The 26588-nt window shown below is 43.9% G+C and overlaps 1 protein-coding gene across 14 annotated transcripts in view; it reads right to left on the reverse strand.

The window, feature by feature from the left end:
- Positions 1 to 12194, reverse strand: part of ADGRE1 (adhesion G protein-coupled receptor E1) — a 100875-nt gene extending 88681 nt beyond the window's left edge. For all 14 annotated transcript variants that reach the window (XM_060416297.1, XM_060416300.1, XM_042250059.1 and 11 more), the window contains exons 1-4: positions 12132 to 12194; positions 8148 to 8210; positions 4149 to 4181; positions 370 to 516 (exon numbers count right to left, since the gene is read on the reverse strand). In XM_060416297.1, the coding sequence (XP_060272280.1) occupies positions 370 to 516; positions 4149 to 4181; positions 8148 to 8210; positions 12132 to 12162 (274 nt within the window). In that variant the 5' untranslated portion in view covers positions 12163 to 12194. The remainder of the gene's footprint in view (positions 1 to 369; positions 517 to 4148; positions 4182 to 8147; positions 8211 to 12131) is intronic.
- Positions 12195 to 26588: the final 14394 nt, after the last annotated feature.

Below are 26588 nucleotides of genomic sequence, written 5' to 3' on the forward strand. Positions count from 1 at the left end.
GCATGCAGGATATTTAGGTGCAGCATGTGGAATCTAGTTCCCTGACCAGGGATCGAATCCCAGTCCCCCTGCATTGGGAGCATGGTGTCTTAGCTGGACCACCAGGAAGTTCCTCTTTTTTTATTCTAACACTTGCCTCTAAAATCATTAGAAATTTTAGTGACCAGGAATTATTTTTATAATAGAAAGAAACTAAGAAAGAAAGAGAAAGAGATGGGGGAAGGAAGGAAGAAGGAGAGGCAAAGGAAAGAAGGAAGAAAGAAAACAATGCTTTTACCTACCTACATCTGCTGCCCAGCCAGCTTCTATCTGATTTTACTACCAAATGCTGGGGAGGAGGGGGTGGGGTTTGATGGGGCATGAACTCACCTCTGCATTCCACTCCTGGGCCCTTAAATGTCTTCAATCCATTGCTGGACAGGAAACCTCTCTTGCAAGCACAGTAGTAACTTGTTGAAGTGTTGGTGCAGGTTGCATACGCCGGACACAAGGTGGTGTCTACACACCCATTCACATCTAGGCAGCGGAGAAGAAGGACTTTGGGTTAGAGCCCCGAGTGGAGCTGCAAGGGAGAGGAGGAAGGTTGATCCCTGGCTTGGAAAAATCTCCTGGAGAGGGGAATGGCTACCCCCTCCAGTATTCTTGCCTGGAGAATCTCATGGACAGAGGTGCCTGGCGGGCTACAGTCCATGGGGTCACAAAGAGTCAGACATAACAGAGCGACTAACACAAACACACACACAGAGAACAGTATGGAGATTTTTTTTAATTAATGTATCTATTTTAATTGGAGGCTAATTACTTTACAATATTGTGGTGGTTTTTGCCATACATTGACATGAATCAGCTACAGGTGTACATGTGTCCCCTATCCCAAACCCCCTGCCACCTCCCTCCCCATCCCATCCCTCTGGGTTGTCCCCAGTGCGCTGACTTTGAGTGTCCTGTTTCATGCATCGAACTTGGAGTAGTCATCTATTTCACATATGGTAATATACATGTTCCAATGCTGTTCTTTCAAATCATCTCACCCTCGCCTTCTCCCACAGAGTCCAAAAGTATCTTCTTTACATCTGTGTCTCTTTTGCTGTCTCGCATATAGGGTCGTTGTTACCATCTTTCTAAATTCCATATATATATATGTTAATATACTGTATTGGTGTTTTTCTTTCTGACTTACTTCACTCTGTACAATAGGTTCCAGTTTCATCCACCTCATTAGAACTGATTCAAATGCATTCTTTTTAATGGCTGAGTAGTAGTCTGTTGTGTATATGTCCCACAACTTCCTTATCCATTCATCTGCCAGTGGACATCTAGGTTGCTTCCATGTCCCAGCTATTATAAACAGTGCTGTGATGAATATTGGGGTACACGAGTCTCTTTCAATTCTGGTTTCCTCAGTGTGTATGCCCAGCAGTGGGATTGCTGGGTTGTATGGTAGTTATATTTCCAGTTTTTTAAGGAATCTCCACACTGTTCTCCATAGTGGCTGTACTAGTCTGCATTCCCACCAGCAGTGTAAGAGGGTTCCCTTTTCTCCACACCCTCTCCAGCATTTATGGCTTGTAGACTTTTGGATTGCAGCCGTTCTGACCAGTGTGAGATGGTACCTCACTGTGATTTTGATTTGTATTTCTCTGATAATGAGTGATGTTGAGCATCCTTTCATGTGTTTGTTAACCATCTGTATGTCTTCTTTGGAGAAATGTCTGTTTAGTTCTTTGGCCCATTTTTTGATTGGGTCATTTATTTTTCTGGTATTGAGCTGCATGAGCTGTTTGTACATTTTTGACATTAATTCTTTGTCAATTGTTTCATTTGCTATTTTTTTCTCCCATTCTAAAGGCTGTCTTTTCACCTTGCTTATAGTTTTCTTCATTGTGCAAAAGCTTTTAAGTTTAATTAGGTCCCATTTGTTTATTTTTGCTTTTATTTCCGTTACTCTGGGAGGTGGGTCATAGAGGATCCTGCTGTGATTTATGTCAGAGAGTGTTTTGCCTATCTTTTCCTCTAGGAGTTTTATAGTTTCTGGTCTTGCCTTTAGATCTTTAATCCATTTTGAGTTTATTTCTGTGTATGGTGTTAGAAAGTGTTCTAGTTTCATTATTTTACACGTGGTTGACCAGTTTTCCCACCACCACTTGTGAAAGAAATTGTCTTTTCTCCATTGTATATTTTTGCCTCCTGTGGCAAAGATAAGGTATCCATAGATGCGTAGATTTATCTCTGGGCTTTCTATTTTGTTCCACTGATCTATATGTCTGTCTTTGTGCCAGTACCATACTATCTTGATGACTGTAGCTTTGTAGTAGAGCCTGAAGAAACTAGGAATAAAATGACCATATGACCCAGTAATCCCACTACTGAGCATATACCCTGAGAAAACCATAATTCAAATAGACACGTGTATCCCAGTATTCATTGCAGCACTATTTACAATAGCCAGGACATGGAAGCAACCTGGATGTCCCATTGACAGATGAATTGGATAAAGAAGTTGTGGTACATTTATATGATGGAATACAACTCAGCCATAAAAAGGAACAAATTTGAGTCTGTTGTAGTAAAGTGGATGAAACTGGAGCCTGTTTTACAGAGTGAAGTAAGTCGGAAAGAGAAAAACTATCATATATTAAAGCTTGTGTATGGAATCTAGAAAAATGGTACTGATGAACCTATTTACGGGCAGGAATGGAGACGCAAACACAGAAAACAGACTTGTGGACCCAGTAGGGGAAGGAGAGGGCGGGACAAACTGAGACGGTAGCATTGACATAGGTATTATCATGTGTAAAATAGACAGCCAGTGGGAAACTGCTGTCTAGCACAGGGGGCTCAGCTCAGTGCTCTGCGGTGTCCTAGATGGGTGGGACGGGGGACAGGGGCCCCAAGAGGGAGGGGATACATGCATACTTACAGCTGATTCACTTCACTGTCCAGCAGAAATCACCATTGTAAAGTCATTAGACGCCAATTTAAAATTTCATTGATTTTAAAAACTATGAAAATTATGGCTTTTTATTACTAAGGTCTTGACAGCCAGACTCTTTGACACCTACAACATGCTTTGTCTATTTCCCTTCCCTGCATAATGCCTCAGGTTCTCTCTTTCTACTCATTTCCAGCTTCCTCTTTCATCTGCAGAGGCAAAACTTCTCTTTGCAGATTTCCGGTGTATTACCACTTGTGATCTCTCAACTCGGAGTTTCCTATTGCTTTCCTCTAGCTCTACCTCTCATAACTCAAATCCATCCCAAACCAGAGTAGCAACACAGTCAGTCCTGTGTGACCGGGCACCTGTCAGCCTTCCTGGCTCATCTTCGACCTGGTCCCACTAGCCACTTTCACCTTTGCTCTGTTCTCCAAATTTTCTCTGGTCTGCAGATCTTGCCAGAATCATGCGAGCCAATTCCTTACAATAAATCTTTACACATATTTATATGTGGGCTTCCCAGGTGGCTCAGACGGTAAAGAATCTACCTGCCAATGCAAGAGACCTGGGTTCGATCCCTGGTTGGGAAGATCCCATAGAGGAGCGCATGGCAACCTACTCCAGTATTCTTGCCTGAAGAATCCCATGGACAGAGAAGCCTTGTGGGCTACAGTCCATGGCGTCTCAAAGAATCAGACATGATTGAGAGGCTTTCACTTTCACTTTTATTATCTCTGCTCCTTGCTGTTAATAAGCATACTCCCTTCTGAAATGCTCTGTGTCTGGAAATTCTTTTCCAACATGTGCTCAGACTGCCGCGACAGTTGCCACGGGGCGTGAGCCCTAGAACCAAGATTCATACCCAGGAAAGGTGATTCCACAGCCCATCTCGTGACACCTCCACATGGAGTTGAGTCCGCACTTTGGCGGTGCTAGTGGTAAAGAACCCATCTGCCAATTCAGGAGAGGTGAAAGATGTAGGTTGAATCCCTGGGTGGGGAAGATCTCATGGAGGAGGGCATGGCAACCCACTCCAGTATTCTTGCCTGAGAATCCCATGGACAGAAGAGCCTGGTGGGCACGAAGAGTCAGACATGACTAAAGCGACTTAGCACACACACGTTACACTATACATATTAATCAGGTAACAAAACCAGGAGACGGAGGCACTTGCCCAAGGTCTAATTGCCTTCAAGCTGGGGAAGTCTCTTACCAACATTCGAGGATGACCGCCGTGGCCGCTCATCTGCAAGAAAAGAGAAGTCAGTAGATTTTTTGAGAGCTGGCCATGCCCCATTGTCTCAAACCAGGCTCCTTGTTTCCCTGTGCACCTGGTGAGTTGTGAAAGTGGGAGTGGAGAGGTAAAGAGGAAAACCCAGGCTCTTCCTGAGGATTTACCTTCATCAGGGAGGTGGAAGGAACTCCTCATGAATTCTTCACCCCTTGCCAGGTAACAAAGGGTGGATACCAGTGTTCATGGCAGCACTATTCATAATAGCCAGACATGGAAGTAACCCCCGTCCATCCACAGATGAATGGATAAAGATGTGGTGCATATGTGCCATGGAATATCACTCAGCCAAAAACAAGAATGAAACAGCAAGGGAGACTATCATACTAAGTGAAGTAAATCAGAGGAAGACAAATATCATATGACATGGCTTATATGTGGAATCTTTAAGTATATGATACAGACAAACTTATTTATGTTAGGGACCAAACGACGGTCTCTAGGACCTGAGTCATGTTTACCAAAAAGAGACAGGATATGCGCTCATCCTGCCTGGCCAATCATGTAACGCCAGCTACTCCTGTAACTGAGACAAAGAACTGCCTGTATATAAGCCGCCATACTCCTTTGTTTGGGGCTCTTGTCAGATTCCCTTGTGTGAGATGAGACTTGGGCCCTAGCGCGCTAGAAATAAACAAACTCCCTTCTTGCGTTTGCAATACTGTGGTGGACTTGCTCTCTCGGTCGGTTCGGAGATACGGGCTCGGAGCATAACAATTTACAAAACAGAAATCGACCCACAGACATAGAAAACAAATTTATGGTTGCCAAAGTGGAAAGGGGGTCAGGTAGGGATAAAGGAGGACTTTGGGATTAGCTAATGCACACCATTGTATATAAAATAGACAACAAAGACCTATTATGCAGCACAGGGGACTATATTCAATGGCTTGCAATAACCTATAATGGAAAAGAATATGAAAAGGTATATATATATCTCACTTTGCTGGACACCTGAAACTAACACAACATTGTAAATTAACTATACTTCAATTTTTAAAAACAGTTTTTTAAAAAGGGTACATGTGTGCTAAGTCACTTCAATCATGTCCAACTCCATGCTACCCTATGGACTGTAGCCCTCCAGGCTCATCTGTCCATGACGTTGTCCAGATAAGAATACTGGAGTGGGTTGACATGCCCTCCTCCAGGGCATCTTCCCCACCCAGGGATCCAACCTGTGTCTCTTATGTCTCTTTACCATTCTGGATTGGCAGGCAGGTTCTTTACCACTAGCACTACCTGGGAAGCACTTAAAAAGGGGGTGAGGGAGTTTCCAGTGGTTAAAACTCTGCTTCCATCGCAGGAGCCACAGGTTTAAACCCTGGTGGGGGAACTAAGATCAAACATGCTGTGCAGTAAAAAAAAAAAAAAAAAAAAGTTTAAAAAAATGGGTATGGGGGCTGACAGCCATCCTTGATGCTGCCCCCTTTAACTTTACCTAGTTGGCGTCCCATCTCACACTGTCCCGCTGGCCTAGAAGCACTGCTTGACACGCGTGGGAGTGTAGCAGCCTCTGGTGTAATCCATACTCCAGAGGTCCTGGCAGGATCAGGCTGTGACTGAAACTTTCCTGAAACACCTTCTCAATGACTTGTTCCTGCCCCTGCCCCAATCCCTGCTCCTCTTCCTCCCCTACAAGTGTCTCCTGGGAGTCCTCCCTTAGTAAGTTACTCACAAGCATCCTCATCTCTTACTCTGTTTCTTTGGAAACTAACCAAAAGCAGGTGCTCATCCTGAAAGGGACAACAGAGGATGAGATGGTTGGATGGCATCACCAGCTCATTGGACATGAGTTTGAGCAAGCTCCTGGAGATGGTGATGGACAGGGAAGCCTGGTGTGCTGCAGTCCACGGGGGTCACAAAGAGTCGGACACGACTGAGCAACTCAACTGAACTTTGTTTCCTTCTTTATTGTAGTTGATTTACAATGTTGTATTAGCTTCTGGGATATAGCAAAATGATTCATATATATACATATATGTATGTATATATATTCTTTTTCATTATATATTATTTCAAGATACTGAATAATATAGTTCCTTGCGCTATACAATAGGACCTTGTTGCTTATTTATTTTATATATAGTGCTGTGTATCTGTTGTTTCATTTGCTTTCATCTTTTGCTAAGAAGATAATAATTACTTATTGTAAAAAAACTCAAACAATGCAGAAATATATAAAATTAAAAGTGAAGATCTCCCTATGCTCTGTTTTATACCAAGAGATCACCACTGTCAAAAAGAGGGAATACTTCTAGGTTAGGTCCTGTTCACAAACTCAGTCATGTAAATATGTTAAATAAATGTATACATTCACACAATTTTCTTCATGTGAATGGTATCATGCAATATACGGTCCAATACAGTAGATGGTTGTTTATACTGAAATCTATTAAAATTAAGTAAAATGGAGCATTGATTCTTCAGTTACACTAGCCACACTCCAAATTCTCAGGAGCCCCACTGACTAGTGACTGCTGCAGATCCAGAACATGTTCATTGAAAGTTCTTTTCCACCACTCTGTTCTGCTTATAACTTTTTTTTCCATGTTACAGTAAGTCTTGCAAGCCAAGAGCAGCAAAATTTGCCAAGTGTTGAAGTTGGGCAATAGGTACCTGAGAGTTTGTTATACTATTTTTCCTACCTTTGGATGTTTATTTCTATAATTTAAAAAAAATTAAGAAAATAATGTTTGGGGCAACTTGCCAAGTCAGTTCACATGACTGAACTCATGCTTTCCAACAGCTGCATAGTATTGCATTAAAATGGGCTCTAACTGTGCCAGAGATAGCTCAGTAGCCCAAGATCAAACAAAAACTCCACGCTTTCCTTTCTATGGTATAAAACTGACAGTAGAAGGCAACTACCCAGCCATGGACTGTGTTTCCCAGCTCACCTTGCATCCAGGCATGGTCATGTGACCCTAAGTGGAAGTGACAAGTGTCATTGCCAAGCCTGAGTTTTAATAATGTGCCTTCTCCCCTATCTGCAGAGATTCCAAGGCACTAGTGTGGCTGAGTCACAAACAGAAAGCATCTGGGTTCCTGAGTCACTTCATGTAAGAAAACCACGCACTAGCAAGAGATATCCTCACTGGACTCGAACAAACAAGAATTAAATTTCTTTTTCTTGAGCCACTGACTGGAGTGTATTTCTTGCAGTAGCTTGGGGTACTCTAACAAATGCAACAAGTTTTCCAGCCAGTTCCCAGGGGTAAATATACATTAGTTTACTCCAGTGTTGTTACCATGCTTTACCAATGGACAAAACAACTCATTCAGAGTCCATACTTCACAGCTGCAAGATCCCACAGGCTTCCTCTGGGACAACACACACACATCATCTTGGTAGGAACAAGAGTAGGGTGAGAAAATTTGAAAGATTAACTCTTCCTACATAGGCTGAGTTTCCCAAACAATGCTGAACCAGAAAACTGAGACACTGACAACATTAAGAACTGACAATGTTTCTCTTCCTGAATCCAGCAGGAGCTTGTGTGGAAGATGAGAATACTTAACAAAACATCCAGAAATGCATTTCTTTTCACATTGAGTTGTAGTTTGATTAAACTCCATACCCATGCCCATGGCACCACCATTTATGAAGCCAGATGATTGACAAAGTTACCTCTTTGGGTTTAAGCTTCACAACATTCCTGTGGGATAGGAACCCTTGTTACCTGTATTTTGCAGCTGAGGAAACTGAAGATCAGAGAGGTTGTGTGACTTGCCTGAGGTCACACAGCAATTTTAAGGTACAAGGGAAAGAGCTCAGGCGGGAACCAGGAGACGGGATGTTATCCCTTTCTTGGCGACTAACTAGCTCGTGGCAAGTGTCCAGCAGTGGTGCAGCCTCCTGGGACAGAAGCAGCTCCTCCCCACCACATTGGGCATATGGAGTCTGTTTGTCCAACTTACGCCTTGTCATTGATCCCAGTGAGGGTAATGTGAGCATTCCCCAGGTGTATATACCACAACACCCTGTGAAGAAAGAAAAACACCATGATGCATCAAGAAGTTCTTTGGACTCAACCTGAAAAATTACTCCTGGAGTGGTCTCATAGAAGCAGGGCTTTTTAAAATATTTATTAATTTATTCGGCTGCGCCAGGTCTTAGCTGCAGTACACGGGATCTTTGATCTTCACTGTGGCTGGCAAACTCTTTAGTTGTGCCATGCAGGATCTAGTTCACTGATCAGAGATCCAACCTAGGTCCCCTGCATTGGTAGCTCAAAGTCTTAGCCACTGGACCACCAGGGAAGTCCCTAGAAACAGATCTGATGAGCCTCAGTGAAAGCCCCAGCTGAGTGACAAGCATGAGTTATTAACTAGTCTTCACAGCAACCATTCCTGCTTTTCGGCACTTTATCTTCGTTTCTCACTTTGTTTGTATTGCCTTCATTTCCTTTTCAATTAAGAAGAGTTCCAGCTGATTTTCAAAAACATACTTTTTTTTTTTTTTCTGGGCTTTGAAATGGGGCAAGACCCTACAGTCCTTGTGCCTCCCCTCAACCTCCATGTCCTCTGCCTGCCTTTTATCTGCAGAAAATTTGAGTTAAAGAATCAGTTTAATCCAAGAAACGAGAACAGGCAGAAACAAAGGAGAGCAAATAATGATTAATGCAGTCATTAAGCATAGTCAGGGACTTTCAGTTCCTTCTCAAGTGCTACAGACAATTTTCTGAGCCACAGCCTGTGAGCTGTCTTATTCTGAAAGCCCCACCAGGTGGAGAAGTTAACGGCATGAGGGCCAGACAGTACCCATGGCATAAGCTGCCACAATTCTGAGAACTGGCCTCAAAGAGATGGAAATAAACCCATCCTGGAACTGAAGATTGGCTGTACCTAAAACAACCAAGGTGACACTGGTTAGACCACTGATGACCAAACTGAAGATGACTGTCAAAGACGACCATGCTGTTTCTGCGTGTCGCCTCCTCCTTCTGTCCATGAAAACTCTTGTCCCACTGGCTGCCAGTGTAGGGGAGCTGGCCTTTGGGCAGATGTCTGCCCTCCCTCCTCAGCTGCCAACATTGAAATAAAGCAAACTTTCCGCCAACCTGGCCTTTTTGCTGGCTTTTGAGCAGTGAGCAGCTGGGCTCACCACCTTTCAGTAACAGGCTGTAAAACTCAAGTTTATGAACCAATGAAATCAGAGTTATAAGGCAAAATAGAAAACGGAGACCAACACAATGAAAGTCCACCTTCTAAGTTCTCAAGTTCCAGCCTGTATCTGCCTCAGGGAGATTTATCCTTACACTTCCAGTTTATTTCATGCTGGAGAAGGAGCCTCTACAACTTGTTCGCAAAGAAATTTCAATGCTTTGAAACTATAATCACATGTTTCAGTGGTTGTAATTACTTAAATACAATTACTAACTTATAGCTTGGGTTTCTCTCCGTTCAAGTTTTTTTTCTTTTTCTAAAACATACATTTAAACAAGCATTCTCAAAGGAAATAACCTCTCCCTTAAAAAGGCAAACCTTGGCTCTTGTGAAGAGATGAAAAGAATCTTGCTCTTTTACATATAGAACACATACAGTTATGCATATAATATATAAATAAGTATATGGTATATCCATACAGCTGCCATGTGTTAAGTGTTAGTTGCTCAGTCATGTCTGACTCTTTGTGACCCCATGGACTATAGCCCACTAGGCTCCTCTGTCCATGGGATTCTCCAGGGAAGAATACTGGTGTGAGTAGCCATTCCCTTCTCCAGGGGATCTTCCCTACCCAGGGATCAAACCCAGGTCTCCTGCATTGCAGGCAGACTCTTCACGATTTGAGCCACCAGGGAAGTTCATAATATATCCATAGTATTAAATTGGATGGGAGGGTAAGACGATTCTTAATTTTATTTTGGCCAAGCCACTCGGCACAGGGGAATCATAGTTCCCTGTAGAGGGATGACACCAGGGCCCTCTGCAGTGGAAGCACAGAGTCTTAACCACTGGACCATCAGGGAAGTCCACAATTCTTGTTTTTTTTTTTTTTTTTTAATGTTTAAAAGGCAGTTCAGCTACTCCGGCATTAAGCTCTTCTCTGTCACCATCACGACCACCACCATAAGTGCATCATCTTCATCGTCACCACCGCCACCACCATAGCTTTGCCATCATCATCATCTTCAGCACCGCCATTGTCACCACCACCACCATCACGATCACCACTGTCATCGTCACCACTCTGCATATTAAGGGCAGAGCTGGAGTGCTAATGGCCAGCACTAATGCTGACACGTCAGAGAAGCAAGTCTGCATGTTAGCACTTGAGGTCCACGAGTGACCTGCTCCTTCGAATGCAGCCTGCCAGTCAGCAAGTCCCAAGGAACCTGACTCCTACCTTTCTTTTGTTTGTTTGTTTGTTTGTTTGTTTTTTGAAAGTCACTCAGTCGTGTCCTACTCTTTGCGTCGCCATGGACTATACAGTCCGTGGAATTCTCCAGGCCAGAATACTGGAATGGGTAGCCTTTCCTTCTCCAGGGGATCTTCCCAACCCGGGAATTGAAGCCAGGTCCCCTGCACTGCAGGTGGATTCTTTACCAGTTGAGCCACAAGGGAAGCCCAAGAATACTGGAGTAGGTAGCCTATCCCTTCTCCAGCGGATCTTCCCAACCCGGGAATTGAACCCCGGTCTTCTGCATTGCAGGTGGATTCTTTACCAACTGAGCTATCAGAAAGCCTTATCTCTAACTGAAATTCTCTTGCTCTTTAATTATTTTAGAGGCAGCAAGGCATCATGTTTAAGCATATCAGCTCTAGTGTCAAAATGCTTGGGTTTAAAAATTTGTTGTAAGAGGACTTCCCTGGTCATCCAGCGATTAGGACTCCGAGCTTCCAATATAGGGGACTCAGATTCAATCAGGGAAGTAGATCCCATGTGCGGAAACCAAAAAAGATTCTACATGCCACAACTGAGACATGGTGTAGCCTAATACATAAATAAATATTTCTGTAAAAAATCAAACCCAGAAAAAGCTGACATCTGAAGAAAAATAACAAGGTTGACTCCATCTCGCTGTTCTTCAGAAATAGCTTCCCTGACGTCCCCCATCACATAATCCCTAGTCACACTCTGTGGCAATTTTTTCCCTAGCAATTGTCACTCCCTGAAATGCTTTTGTTTATTTGTTATTTGGAGCAGCACAGTTTAGAAAAAAATTGCAGACTCCGCAACCAGGTTGTTAGTGTTAGTTGCTGGGTTGTGTCTAACTCTTTGCAACCCCATAGACTGTAGCCAACCAGGCTCTTCTGTCCAAGGAATTCTCCAGGTAAGAATACTGGAGGGGGTAGCTATTCCCTTCTCCAGGGGATCATCCCAGCCCAGGGACTGAACTCGAATCTCTCACATTGCAGGCAGATTCTTTACCATCTGAGTCACCAGGCTGCCCAGTTTTAAATCCTGGCTGTAACCCCTTACAAGCTAAGTGGGCTTGAGCAAGTTATTTCATCTCTTTTGCCTCATTTTTCTCCTTTGTAAAATGGGATTTTTCATGACCTGATATCGGAGGAATTTAGTGAAGGTTGAATGCAGTCCGTTTGAGGAACTTAGAAGGTTGCTATTACCGTCAGAGGTTTCCTTTCTTCCTGCCTCCTCTCGCCGGTATGCCAGCTTCTCAAGGGCAGGAACCTTGTCTGTTCATTCACGGCTCTATCTCTGGTGCCTAAAACAGCAGCTGGCACATAGTAGGTGCTCAGGAAATACATGCCAAATGAAGGACTGTAACAAAACTCTTCCTTGATGGCTGAATTCCCTGGGCTGACTTTTTAGTCAAAGTTTCCCCAGTGAAGTTCTACAGCATCCGGCCTAGAATCATGATGTCCTGGCTGGACAGTCGAGGTCCCCCCTCCTCCTCACAGTCTGTTTCCCCCAGGCCTCCTATTCCACCTCACACTCACCCCAAAAGAGGAGAAAACTGAAGCTCCACATCGTGCAGGTCCTGCCATTCAAAGAGGAGTACTTTTCCTCTGTTCCCAGGCTTTTCAACAACTGAGGGCGTGGAGAGAAGGGGAGGGCAGGGCGAGAATTGCTCAAGGCAGCCGAGCATCACGCCCTTTTCTGCTGAGTTGCCTCTACTCAGAAAGGACACTCTGACAAGCCTCGAAGTCTCCTTTCTCCACAATGAAGATAAGATCATCTGGCTAGTGTGTCATCGTGTGGGTCTGTCTCCCCCTCTCTCTTTTCTTACCACTCACTGTTTCCTTACCCCTACCAAGCTCTATCTCCCATCTCTCATCACCTCATTTTATTGCATGCCTGCTAAGTTGCTTCAGTCCTGTCCAGCTCTTTGTGACCCCATGGACTGTAGCCCTACAGGCTCCTCTCACTGTGGGATTCTCCATGCAAGAATACCAGAGTGGGTTGCTGTGCCCTCAACCAGGGGATCTTCCTGACCCAGGGATTGAACCCGCATCTCTCATGTCTCCTGCATTGGCAGGCAGGTTCTTTAGCCACTGAGGAAAGCCCGTTTATTTTATTGTACCCAATAATAAATAAGCTACCACTACCTAACCTCAAGGAAGCAAGCCCCAAACTCAAGGGTTCCCTCTCAACCTGCCCCATACAAACATCATAGCCATCGATCATCAGACACTGTGTGAAACATGTTTCCAATAAATTTTAATTTCATCATCATTCAATGTCATATCGTAAGGATTCTTACCCCTGCCTATTTCACCAAAAAAAAAAAAAAAAAGTACAATTAGAATGGAGACCAAGGGCTTCCCTGGTGGCTCAATGATTAAGAATCCACCTGCCAATGTAGGAAACATGGGTTCCACCTTTAATCTGGGAAGATCCCATGTGCTGAGAAGCAACTAAGTCCGTCCACTGTAACTACTGAGCCGGTGCCCTAGAGTCCAGAAGCTGCAGTTACTATAGTCCAAGTGCCTTACAGCCCTTGCTCCGCAACAAGAGACGCCAGCACAATGGGAAGCCTGTGCCCCACAACTAGAGATTAGCCCCTGCCTTCCACAACTAGGGGAAAGCCTGTTCAGCAGCAAAGAGGCAGCACAGCCCCAAATAAATAAATGAAATTACTTTTAAAAAATGGAAACCAAGGCTTGGAGAGGAGACATGACTTGTCCAAGATTACCTCGACCCAAAATTTGAATCCAGGATCCTCCGACTCCAAGGTCTAGAGTTTTCACCATTTTACTTGCTTTCATTTCCCTACAATATCTGGTCACTGGACAGTGATACTCATATCCCATTCCTAGCACCATCCCCAACCCAGCACACACACACACACACACACACACACACACACACTCGCTATCTCATAAATATGGTGATCTAGGAATGTCTTAGTTAGGGTCCCCCAGATTTAGACACTGAGACAAGGATTCTAGTGAAAACATTGGGTTGGCCAAAAAGTTCTTTTGGGGTTTTCCATATATTATAGTTCATCAGAGAGGTGACCCCAGAAAACTCCAGCTGGGGATGGGGGAAGTGAGAGAGGGAAGGGAAAGAACATACAGTGGATGTTCTCAAGCAAGTTATCTAGTAGAAACTAAAACTTAAGGTGGCTGGGGACGTCTGGAAGGCAGCTTAGAGCACACTTCAGAGTTATCCCAACCGAGGGGCGAAGGAGTTGGGGTATTTCTCCACCAGCTACTGCAAGTCACCGATTAAGGCTGTGTCAGCCCCAGACTTGGGCTTCCCAGGTGGCTGAGCAATTAAGAATCCTCCTGCCAACGCATGAGACGCAGGAGACTCTGGTTCAATCCCTGGATCGGGAAGATCCCCAGGAGGAGGAAATGGCAACTCCACTCCAGTATTCTTGCCTGAGGAATCCCATGGAGTGAGGAGCCTGGTAGGCTATAGTCCATGGGGTCACAAAGAGTCAGACACGACCAAGCAGATGAGCGCACACACGCACACACACAGAACCCAAGACCTGGCCTCCAAGCAGATAGAATGGGCTCCAGTTCATAACATACCAACCCTACTGGTAACAAAATGCAGTGACTGGCAGGTGTTAGTCTAGCATGCCTTGAAGATCATCACAGGTGTGGGCAGGCTCCCAAAACATCTGCTCTAAGCTAAAACTTAGGTGCAAAGACCACACCTGTGTTTTTGGAATGAAAGTTCCACTTTTATTTTTTTAATATAAATTTATTTATTATAATTGGAGGCTAATTACTTTACAATATTGTATTGGTTTTGCCATACATCAACATGAATCCGCCACAGCTGTACACATGTTCCCCATCCTGAACCCCCCTCCCACCTCCCTCCCTGTACCATCCCTCTGGGTCATCCCAGTGCACCAGCCCCAAGCATCCTGTATCATGCATTGACCCTGATCTGGCAATTCATTTCACGTATGATAATATGCATGTTTCAATGCCATTCTCCCAAATCATCCCACCCTTGCCCTCTCCCACAGAGTCCAAAAGACTGTTCTATACATCTGTGTCTCTTTTGCTGTCTCGCATACAGGGTTATCGTTACCATCTTTCTAAATTCCATATATATGCATTAGTATACTGTATTGGTGTTCTTCTTTCTGGCTTACTTCACTCTGTATAATAGGGTACGGTTTCATCCACCTCATTAGAACTGATTCAAATGTATCCTTTTTAATGGCTGAGTAATATTCTATTGTGTATATCTCAAAAATATACAAGCAACTCCTGCAGCTCAATTCCAGAAAAATAAATGACCCAATCAAAAAATGGGCCAAAGAACTAAACAGACATTTCTCCAAAGAAGACATACAGATGGCTAACAAACACATGAAAAGATGCTCAACGTCACTCATTATCAGAGAAATGCAAATCAAAACCGCAGTGAGGTACCATTTCACGCCAGTCAGAATGGCTGCTATCCAAAAGTTCACAAGCAATAAATGCTGGAGAAGGTGTGGAGAAAAGGGAACCCTCTTACACTATTGGTGGGAATGCAAACTAGTACAGCCACTACAGAGAACAGGGTGGAGATTCCTTAAAAACTGGAAATAGACCTGCCTTATGGCTGGATCATTGAAAAAGCAGGAGAGTTCCAGAAAAATATATATTTCTGCTCTATTGACTATGCCAAAGCCTTTGACTGTGTGGATCACAATAAAATGTGGAAAACTCTGAAAGAGATGGGAATACAGACCACCTGACCTGCCTCTTGAGAACCTATATGCAGGTCAGGAAGCAACAGTTAGAACTAGACATGGAACAACATAGTGGTTCCAAATAGGAAAAGGAGTATGTCAAGGCTGTATATTGTCACCCTGCTTATTTAACTTCTATGCAGAGTACATCATGAGAAACACTGGGCTGGATGAAGCACAAGCTGGAATCAAGATTGCCGAGAGAAATCTCAATAACCTCAGATATGCAGATGACACCACCCTTATGGCAGAAAGTGAAGAAGAACTAAAGAGCCTCTTGATGAAAGTGAAAGAGGAGAGTTGGCTTAAAGCTCAACATTCAGAAAACGAAGATCATGGCATCCAGTCCCATCACTTCATGGCAAATAGATGGGGAAACAGTGGAAACAGTGTCAGACTTTATTTTTGGGGGCTCCAAAATCACTGCAGATGGTGACTGCAGCCACGAAATTAAAAGACGCTTACTCCTTGGAAGGAAAGTTCTGACCAACCTAGATAGCATATTCAAAAGCAGAGACATTACTTTGCCAACAAAGGTCTGTCTAGTCAAGGCTATGGTTTTTCCAGTGGTCATGTATGGATGTGAGAGTTGGACTGTGAAGAAAGCTGAGTGCTGAAGAATTGATGCTTTTGAACTGTGGTGTTGGAGAAGACTCTTGAGAGTCCCTTGGACTGCAAGGAGATCCAACTAGTCCATTCTGAAGGAGATCAGCCCTGGGATTTCTTTTGGAGGGAATGATGCTGAAGCTGAAACTCCAGTACTTTGGCCACCTCATGTGAAGTGTTGACTCATTGGAGAAGACTTTGATGCTGGGAGGGATTGGGGGCAGGAGGAGAAGGGGACCACAGAGTTTGAGATGGCTAGATGGCATCACCGACTCGATGGACGTTGAGTCTGAGTAAACTCTGGGAGTTGGTGGACAGGGAGGCCTGGTGTGCTGCGATTCATGGGGTCGCAAAGAGTCGGACACGACTGAGCGACTGAACTGAACTGAACTGATGACCCAGCAATCCCACTGCTGGGCATACACACTGAGGAAATCAGAATTGAAAGAGACACATGTTTCCCAATGTTCATCGCAGCACTGTTTATAATAGCCATTTTTATTTTTTAAACAGTTTTAATCCCATGGATGGAGGAGCCTGGTAGGCTGCAGTCCATGGGGTCGCTAAGAGTCAGACACGGCTGAGCAACTTCACTTTCACTGTTCACTTTCACGCATTGGAGAAGGAAATGGCAGCCCACTCCAGTGCTCTTGCCTGGAGAATCCCAGGAACGGGGGAGCCTGGTGGGCTGCCGTCAATGGGGTCGCACAGAGTTGGTCACGAATGAAGCAACTTAGCAGCAGCAGCAGTCCTAGATTTATTTGTAGAACCAATGGTTTCTAAAAAATATTACTTTATTGCTTTTTTTCTTTCATTTTTTGGCAACATCATGAGAAATATGAGATTTTAGCTCACCCACCAGTAAACCTCTGCACCCTGCATTGAAAGTGCGGTCTTTTTTTTTGTCCTAGTATTTTGTTTATTTTTTTCTTTCATTCATTTTTTAAAAACTTTATATTTTGTATTGGAGTGGTGGTTCAGACAGTAAAAAATCTGCCTGCAGGATACCTGGGTTCGATCCCTGATTTGGGAAGAGCCCATGGAGGAAGGCATGGCAACCCATTCCACTATTTTTGCATGGAGAATCCCCATGGACAGAGGAGCCTGGTGGGCTATAGTCCATGGGGTCACAAAGAGTCAGACATGACTGAGCGATTAAGCATAGCACATAGCCAATTAACAAACTATGTTGTAATAGGTTCAGGTGAATGGCAAAGGTACTCAGCCATACGTATACATGTACCCATTCTCCCCCAAGCTCCCCTCCCATCCCGGCTACCACATAACATTGAGCAGAGTTGCCTGTGCTCAGTAGGTCCTTACTGGTTATCCATTTCAAATACAACAGTGTGTGGAAATGCAGTCTTTACTGCTGGCCCACCTGGAAAGTCCCCCTGCTTGTTTTTATATTCTCGTTTCTGCTCTGTGCAAGGCAAAATAAGCACCTTGGAGTTACAATGACTGAAGCAGATTCATCAGTGGTTCTGACCATTCATCAAGAGACCCTACATGGTAAGGCTGCAGTTACAAGCCCGCAAAGTCCACCGAGAAGAAGGGTAAGCAGAGCAGTGTCATGTTTAAGAGAAGCGCCACAGGGTCCCAAAGAGTTGGACACGACTGAAGCGACTTAGCATGCATGCATGCATTGGAGAAGGAAATGGCAACCCACTCCAGTATTCTTGCCTGGAGAATCTCAGGGATGGAGGAGCCTGGTGGACTGCCGTCAATGGGGTTGCACAGAGTCGGACATGACTGATGTAACTTAGCAGCAGCAGCAGAAGAAGATAAACACAAGATTCTGGCATCAGATTATTGAAGGTTCGGATATTGTCTGCACGACTTGCTGGTTATGTGTGATCCTGGGCAAGTTCTTCTTTTTTATTATTTTTATTGAAATATAGTTAATTTACAATTTGTTTTATTTCAGGTGTGTAGTAAAATGATTCATATATATATATATTCCTTTTCAACATTCTCTTCCATTTTAGATTATTACAAGATATTGAGTATATTTCCCTGTGCTATAGAGTAGGTCCTTGTTGGTTACCTATTTCATATATAGTAGTATGTATATTTTGACCCCAAACTCCTAATTTATCCCTTTTCCCTCCTCCCCTTTGGTGACCATAACTTTGCTGTTTATGTTGACGAGTCTGTTGCTGTTTTGTAAATATATTCATCTGTATGATCTTTTAGATTCTACCTATGAGTGACATCATCTAACATTTGTCTTTCTCTGATTTATTGTATTAAATATTTCACTTAGTATGATAATCTAAGGCGCCAAGACCAGCTCGACAAGCAGGGTTTCCAAAAGCGTGATACGGTGAGAGAATGAGAAACGAGACACAGAATTCAGAGAAAAGCGAGGATCAGGGGACCAACACCGCTCCAAAGTGAAGGTGCCGAAACTGAATCCAAGCCAGCTTTATTATACTTTCAGCCATGAATGAAAGAATAAGCGGTGAGTTAAACTCTAACTCGTGTGGCCTTCAGGGCCAAAGAACAAAATGATCATTAGCCATTGAGTAATTAGGAAACAGTAATCAATAACTAATCAGTAACTAAGACTAATATTCACATCTATAGATTTTACACCAGATACGTAAAACACGTGACTCTGAGACGCCAATTGAGAAACAGTCTGGGGTCAGTTTTCCGACCCCAGAACCATATCTTGTTTTCAAGATTATGAACTGCTTCCTCTGGACTTGTCCCAAGAGTCTCATGCCTGATAGCATCCAGTTGCTCATTATAAATCTTTCTTGCGGCCCTTGCCAGGGGCTGCTTTTCTTTTACTCTTCCTGTCTCCTATGCTAAGTTTCACCCATGTTGCTGCACAAGGCATTTCATCCTTTTATGGCTGAGTGATATTCCACTGTGGGCTTCTCAGGTGAGGCTAGTGGTAAAGAACCCACCTGCCTATGCAGGAGATGCAAGAGACGTGGATTGGATTCCTGGGTGGGGAAGAGCCCCTTGAGAAGACTGACTACCCTCTCCTGTATTCATAGGCTTCTCTAGCGGCTCAGCCGGTAGACAATCTGCCTGTAATGTGGGAGACCTGGGTTCGATCCCTGGGTTGGGAAGATTCCCTGGAGGAGGGCGTGGCAACCCACTCCAATATACTTGCCTGGAGAATCCCATGGACAGAGGAGTCTGGCGGGCTACAGTCCATGGGGTTGCAAAGAGCTGGACATGACTAAAGTGACTTAGCATACACACACACAATATTCCAGTGTATAAACATATCACATCTTCTCTATCTATTCACCCGTTAATGGACATTTAAGTTGCTTCCATGACTTGGCTACTGTAAATAGTGCTGCTATGAACATCAGGGTGCGTATATATTTTGAATTGTGCTTTTCTCAGATAAATGCCCAGGGACGGCATACGCAGGATCATATGCTAACTCTATTTTTTTTTTTCATTTTTTAAGGAAACTTTCTACTGTTCTCCATAGTAGCTATATCATTTACATTCCCACCAACAATGTAGGAGGGGTTCCCTTTTCTCTACACCCTCTCCAGCATTTAATTTCTCTCTGCCTCAACATTACCGTCTATAAAATGGGCTTGATAATAGTAGGCTCTATCTCTTGGGGTTGAAGTGAGCATCAGAGGAGTGGCTGTGACATTCTTAGGAGAGAGCCTGGCACACAGGGAAAGCTCCAAGACTTGGCTGTTACTCAAATTCTTTGATGTTCTTCCCTTCAAGAGGGGGAACCTAATCCTTCCCTTCTTGGGTATGAGCTAGACAGAGTGACTTGCTTCTAAAGATCAGAAAAAGGAAAGATGTAACATTGTGTGGTGTCTGAGGCATCTGAGATTGTAAGAGTCGTGGTGGTTTCCCCTCTTTCTTTCCAGGATAATTCACTGGGTGGGGTTGGGGGGAAGCTAGCTTATCATGTTGTGGGGACACTCAAGTAGCACTTGAGGGGCAGCTAAGCCCGCAAGAGGGGGAGCTAAGATTCCAACCAATAACTTGACAATGATCTCCTGAGAAGACCTGATCCAACTCTATCCAGTTAAGCCACCTTTAGACTCCCAACCCTCAGAAACTGCAAAGAAAATAAAAATGTGTGGTTTTAAGGCTGTTACATTTGGAGAGCAACTTGTTACATAGCAAAAGCTAACTGATACACTTAGAAGCAATAGTCCTTGTCAGTTTTTTTTAAAGAATAATCATTATATCACAGGGTTTAAAGTGTAATGTGATAAAACCCTAAATCCTTCCTAACCAAAAAAGAAAAAAAATGCTCAACACTACCCGTTATCATTGACATTATTATTATCCCGCTGTGCTAAGTGGCCTCAGTTACTCATCAAAGGTGTGGTACCCGTAATGACCGAACTGGAAGAGTCAGCAATTTCATTTCAGGCAGGACTTTCCAGTACGTGTGAGCTAGTTTAGACCTTCCCTGTAGGGCAATAGAAGACATTTCAGCAAGGGAGTAACGGTCACGCTGGTGTCTTACAACACTCACGCTGTGTAGCATGGGTGTCAGGCAGGATGTGGTCATGGGTGGGGAGATGGGGAGAAGAAAAGGGTAATGACCTGGACTAGGGCAAAGGCTGTGGAGACGGAGAGGAACAGCAGAATGAGGGGAATGTCTGGATGTGGGCAGGGAGTCTGGGACCAACGGAGGAATTGACCTTCGGAGACTGGACTAAAGAATCAGAAGGTTTTTCAATCAAGCACAGATTCCCCAGGGGTGATAGGGGTGAGATGAGGCAGTGTATGGGTTTCTTGCTGCACCAAAACAAATCGCCACAAACTTAGTGGCTTGCGACAACACAAATCTATTACATTACAGGTCTGGAGGTCAGAATACCAAACGAGTCTTAGAGGGCCTGAAATCAAGGTGCCAAGGGGGCTGAGTTCCTTTCGGAGGTTCTAAGGAAGAGTCCATTCTCTGTCTTTTCCAGCTGCTAGAGGTGGTCCATATTTCTTGGTTCAAAGCCCCTTCCTCCACCTTCAAAGCCAGTAGTGCAGTATCTTCTAAATCTATCTCTCTCTCCCGCTATCACACACATTCACTCCATGGCTGGATGGATTGATAGACAGCTAGATTAACAAACAATAGATAAATAGACAGACAATAGGTGATGGATAGATAAATGATAGATAGGCAATAAGTAGGTAGATTTCTCTGTCTTCATCCTCTCTCTCTCTCTTCATCTCCCTCTCTCTCTGACCTTCCTTCCTTCCCACTTAAAAGGACTTTGTGAGTACGTTAGACCTACTCAGATAATCCAGAATAATCTCCTGTTTTAGGATCCTTAACTTCATCACACCTGCAAAGTCCTTTTTGATGTATAAAGTCATATATTCACCATTTCTGGGGACTAGGATCAACCTGTCTGGGGTTGGAAGGGAGGCTTATTATTCTACCAGCCACAGAGAGGGTCTGGGGTCCTGGTGAGTGATTGAAGATTGAAGGTGCCAGTCATCCTTCAAACACTAAAGAGGTGACCAAGGCTATGAAATCTGGATGACAGAGATCCTCTAGGGATGAGCGGGGGCGTAAGGAGAGAAGAAAGGGAAGGAAATGTTCAACTCTACTCAAGTGACTTGCGGAAGACTAACCTTTGTGACTTTCCTGGCAAAGAGGAAATTGAACGGACATTCATGACTCAAGAAGTCAGTTTGGAGAGGCCCCAGAGACGTCACTCAACTGTACTCTTAAAGAGAGTGTGGGGTGAGGGGTGGCTCCAGGCAGCCCTGCCTGACTAAGCTATGTTCCTCCTGCACCCTAAATCCTCCTGTGGCTCCCTATTAACCTCAGGATGAAGTGCAGGCTCATTAATTCAGCACTCAAGACCCTGCCTAATACACCCAGTGAGAGTCTCAGTCACTCAGTTGTGTCTGACTATTTGCACGGACTATAGCCCACCAGGCTCCTCTGTCCACGGAATTTTCCAGGTAGGAATACTGGAGTGGGTAGCCTTTCCCTTCTCCAGGGGCTTTCCCAGCCCGGGGACTGAACCCAGGTCTCCTGCACTGCAGGCAGATTCTTTACCATCTGAGCCACCATATATACCATCTGAGAAGCCATATATACCCAGAGCAAACCGTAATTCAAAAAGATACATGCACCCCAGTGTTCACAGCAGCACTGTTCACAGCAGCCAAGACACAGAAGCAACCTGCATGTTCATCAACAGAGGACCAGAGAGAGAAGACGGGATACTTATACACAGTGAAATGCTACTCCACTAAAGAACAAGAACAAAATAATACCATTCGCAGCAACACGGATGGATCTCGAGACTGTCACACTGAGTGAGACAGAGAAGAGCAAATATCACCTGGTATTGCTTATATGTGGAATCTGAAAAAAAAATGGTACAAATAAACTTATTTACAAAATAGAAATAGAGTCATAAGGGAAAAGGTAGGTGGGAGATAATTTGGAAGATTGGGAGTGACATACACACACAACTCCATATAAAATAGATAACTAATAAGGACCTACTGTATAGCACAGGGAATCCTGCTCAACACTCTGTAATAACCTATATGGGGAAAGAATTTTTTTTTTCCTCATAGAAGAACTTAATTTTTTTAATAAAGTAAATGCAGACATCATTTCAGTATTTCATCACTCCTTATTTCTCTCCATCATCTGCCTTTGCCCACCCCTGAGATGCTACTGACTCTGTCCCTGAATTACAAACTCTCACTAGGTGAGTTCATCCAGCCCCATGGATCCTGTCAGCCTCTCTTCACAGAAGACTCCCAGCTCTCGATCTCCAGGTGAAGTACTCCCAGGTTCCAAAACTACGCCCTCACTTGCTTCCTATGGGGAAAGAATTTTAAAGAGTGGATATGTTTAACTGATTCACTTTGCTGTATAGCAGAAACTAATATAACTTTGTAAGTTAACAATACTCCAATAAAAAATTATAATAAAAAAATAAAAATAATATGCAAAAATAAACTCAAAATGGATTAAAGACCTAAATGTAAGACCAGAAACTATAAAACTCTTAGGGGAAAACAAGCACAACACTCTATGACATAAATCCCCTATGACCTCCTTCCTAGAGTAATGGAAATAAAAACGAAAATAAACAAGTGGGATCTAATTAAACTTAAAAGCTTTTGCACAGCAAAAGGAAACCATAAACAAGGCAAAAAGACAAACTTCAGAATGGGAGAAAATAACAGCAAATGAAATAACTTATAAAAGATTAATTTCCAAAATATACAAGCAGCTCATGCAACTAAATACCAGAAAAACAAACAACCCAATCAAAAAGTGGGCAGAAGACCCAAACAGACATTTCTACAAAGAAGACACACAAATAGCTAACAAACACATGAAAAGATGCCCAACATCACTCAGTTCAGTTCAGTTCAGTTCAGTTCAGTCGCTCAGTCGTGTCTGACTCTTTGCGACCCCATGAGCTGCAGCACGCCAGGCCTCCCTGTCCATCACCAACTCCCGGAGTTTACTCAGACTCACGTCCATCGAGTCAGTGATGCCATCCAGCCATCTCATCCTCTGTCGTCCCCTTCTCCTCCTGCCCTCAATCCCTCCCAGCATCAGAGTCTTCTCCAATGAGTCAACTCTTCGCATGAGGTACTGGAGTTTCAGCTTTAGCATTAGTCCTTCCAAAGAAATCCCAGGGCTGATCTCCTTCAGAATGGACTGGTTGGATAGCTCTCAGTCCAAGGGACTCTCAAGAGTCTTCTCCAACACCACAGTTCAAAAGCATCAATTCTTCTGTGCTCAGCTTTCTTCACAGTCCAACTCTCACATCCATACATGACCACTGGAAAACCATAGCCTTGACTAGACGGACCTTTGTTGGCAAAGTAATGTCTCTGCTTTTCAATATGCTATCTAGGTTGGTCATAACTTTTCTTCCAAGGAGTAAGCGTCTTTTCATTTCATGGCTGCAGTCACCATCTGCAGTGATTTTGGAGCCCAAAAAAATTAAAGTCTGACACTGTTTCCAGTGTTTCCCCATCTATTTGCCATGAAGTGATGGGACTGGATGCCATGATCTTCGTTTTCTGAATGTTGAGCTTTAAGCCAACTTTTTCACTCTCCTCTTTTACTTTCATCAAGAGGCTTTTTAGCTCCTCTTCACTTTCTGCCATAAGGGTGGTGTCATCTGCATATCTGAGGTTATTGATATTTCTCCCGGAAATCTTGATTCCAGCTTGTGCTTCTTCCAGTCCAGCATTTCTCATGATGTACTCTGCATATAAGTTAAACAAGCAGGGTGACAACATCGCTCATTATTAGAGAAATGCAAATTAAGACTACAATGAGATATCATCTCATGCTGGTCAGAATGGCCATCATCAAAAACTCTACAAACAATAAAGGCTGGAGAGGGTTTGGAGAAAAGGGAACTCTCTTGCACTGTTGCTGGGAATGTAAATGGATACAGCTGCTATGGAAGACAGTATGGATATTCCTTAAGAAGCTAGGAATGCAACTACCATATGACCCAACAGTCCCACTACTGAGCACATACCTTGAGGAAACCATAATTGAAAAAGACACATGGACCCCAGTGTTTATTGCAGCACTATTTATGATTACTGGAACATGGAACCAACCTGGATGTCAATCAACAGACAAATGGATAAAAAAGCTGTGGTACATATATACAACGGAATATTACTCAGCCATTTAAAGGAACACATTTAAGTCAGTTCTGATGAGATAGATGAACCTAGAGCCTTTTGCACAGAGTGGAGTAAGTCAGAAAGAGAAAAAGAAATATTGTATACTAGTGCATATACATGAAACCTAGAAAGATGGCACTGCTAAGGAACAGACTGTGCACACAGGGGCAGGAAGGAGAGGGTGTGATGAATGAACAGAGCAGCATGGAAACATATATACTAATATATGTAAAGCAGATAGCCAGTGGGAATTTGGTGTATGACTCAGGGAACTCAAACCAGGACTCTGCGACAACCTCGAGGGGTGGGATGGGACGGGAGCGGGAGGGAGGAAGGGGGCATATGTATACCTCTGGCTGATTCATGCTGATGTATGGCAGAAACCAACACAATATCATAGGCAATGATTCTTCAATTAAAAATAAGTAAATTTTTAAAAATTAAAAGAAGAACAATGCAAACACACACACACAAAAACACCCTGACTAGCCTTATACTGGTCTGCCTCTGGCCTCATTGCTCCTTCATCCCTCCAAAGCTCCAGTCATCCTAAACTAACCCAAGTCTCCTGTAACGGACACTGCTGGTGGCCTTGTCCAGCCACCTTTAGCTGCTGGAGCACCCATCCCCCAGTTTCAGTTTCTGTGGGTGTTGCCTGCTAACAGCTCACAGCTTCCTCTTCTGCAGACAACTGCTCTTCAGTTCAATGCCTGCACAAACCCTCAGACCCAACCCATGGCCAATAACCGATGGTCATGAAGGTCAAATCTCACCCCAAGGTGAAGTCAACTCGGGGGTGTTATTCAGGCTCCAGGGAGCCCTGTGGGATCAGGCTAAGCCTAGGCTCCAGGTAGGACCACCTCCTTGCTCAACTCTTTCTTCCATCTTACCCTCCTCCCCTGCTTATTGGATTTCTATGCACAATATCAGAGAAGGCAATGGCACCCCACTCCAGTACTCTTGCCTGGAAAATTCCATGGACAGGGGAGCCTGGTGGGCTGCAGTCCATGGGGTCACTAAGAGTCAGACACGATTGAGCGACTTCACTTTCAATTTTTACTTTCCTGCATTGGAGAAGGAAATGGCCACCCACTCCAGTGTTGTTGCCTGGAGAATCCCAGGGACGGGGCAGCCTGGTGGGCTGCCATCTCTGGGGTCACACAGAGTCGGACACGACTGAAGCGACTTAACAGGAGCAGCAGCAGCATGTAGAATATATCATGTGAAATGCTGGGCTGGGTGAATCACAACCTGGAATCAAAATTGCTGGGAGAAATATCAACAACCTCAGATATGCAGATGATACCATTCTAATGGCAGAAAGTGAAGAACTAAAGAGCCTCTTCATGAGGATGAAAGAGGAGAGTGAAAAAGTTGGCTTGAAGCTCAACATTCAAAAAACTAAGATCTTGGCCTCTGGTCCCATCACTCCATGGCAAATAGATGGGGGGAAAGTGGAAACAGTGACAGACTTTATTTTCTTGGGCTCCAAAATCACTGAGGACCATGACTGTAACCATGGAATTTAAAAGATGGTTGGTCCTTGGAAGGAAAACTATGACAAACCTAGAAAGGATGTTAAAAAACAAAGACATCACTTTGACGGCAAAGGTCCAGATAGTCAGAGCCATGGTTTTCCCAGTAATCACACATGGATGTGAAAGCTTAACCATAATGAAGGCTGAGCCCCAAAGATCTGATGCTTTCGAACTGTGGTACTTAAGAAGAATCTTGAGAGCCCCTTGGACATCAAGGAGATCAAACCAGTCAATCATAAAGGAAATCAAACCTGAATAGTCATTGGAAGAACTGATGCTGAAGCTGAAGGTCCAATATTTTGGCCACCTGATGAGAAGAGCCAACTCATTGGAAAAGACCCTGATGCTGCGAAAGATTGAAAGCAAAAGAAGGGGGCAATAGAGGATGAGATGGTTAGATGGTTTCACTGACTCAATGGACATGAGTTGAGCAAACTTCAGGAGATAGTGAAGGA

Source organism: Ovis aries, chromosome 5 (genome assembly GCF_016772045.2).
Source record: "Ovis aries strain OAR_USU_Benz2616 breed Rambouillet chromosome 5, ARS-UI_Ramb_v3.0, whole genome shotgun sequence".
Lineage (NCBI taxonomy): Eukaryota > Metazoa > Chordata > Mammalia > Artiodactyla > Bovidae > Ovis > Ovis aries.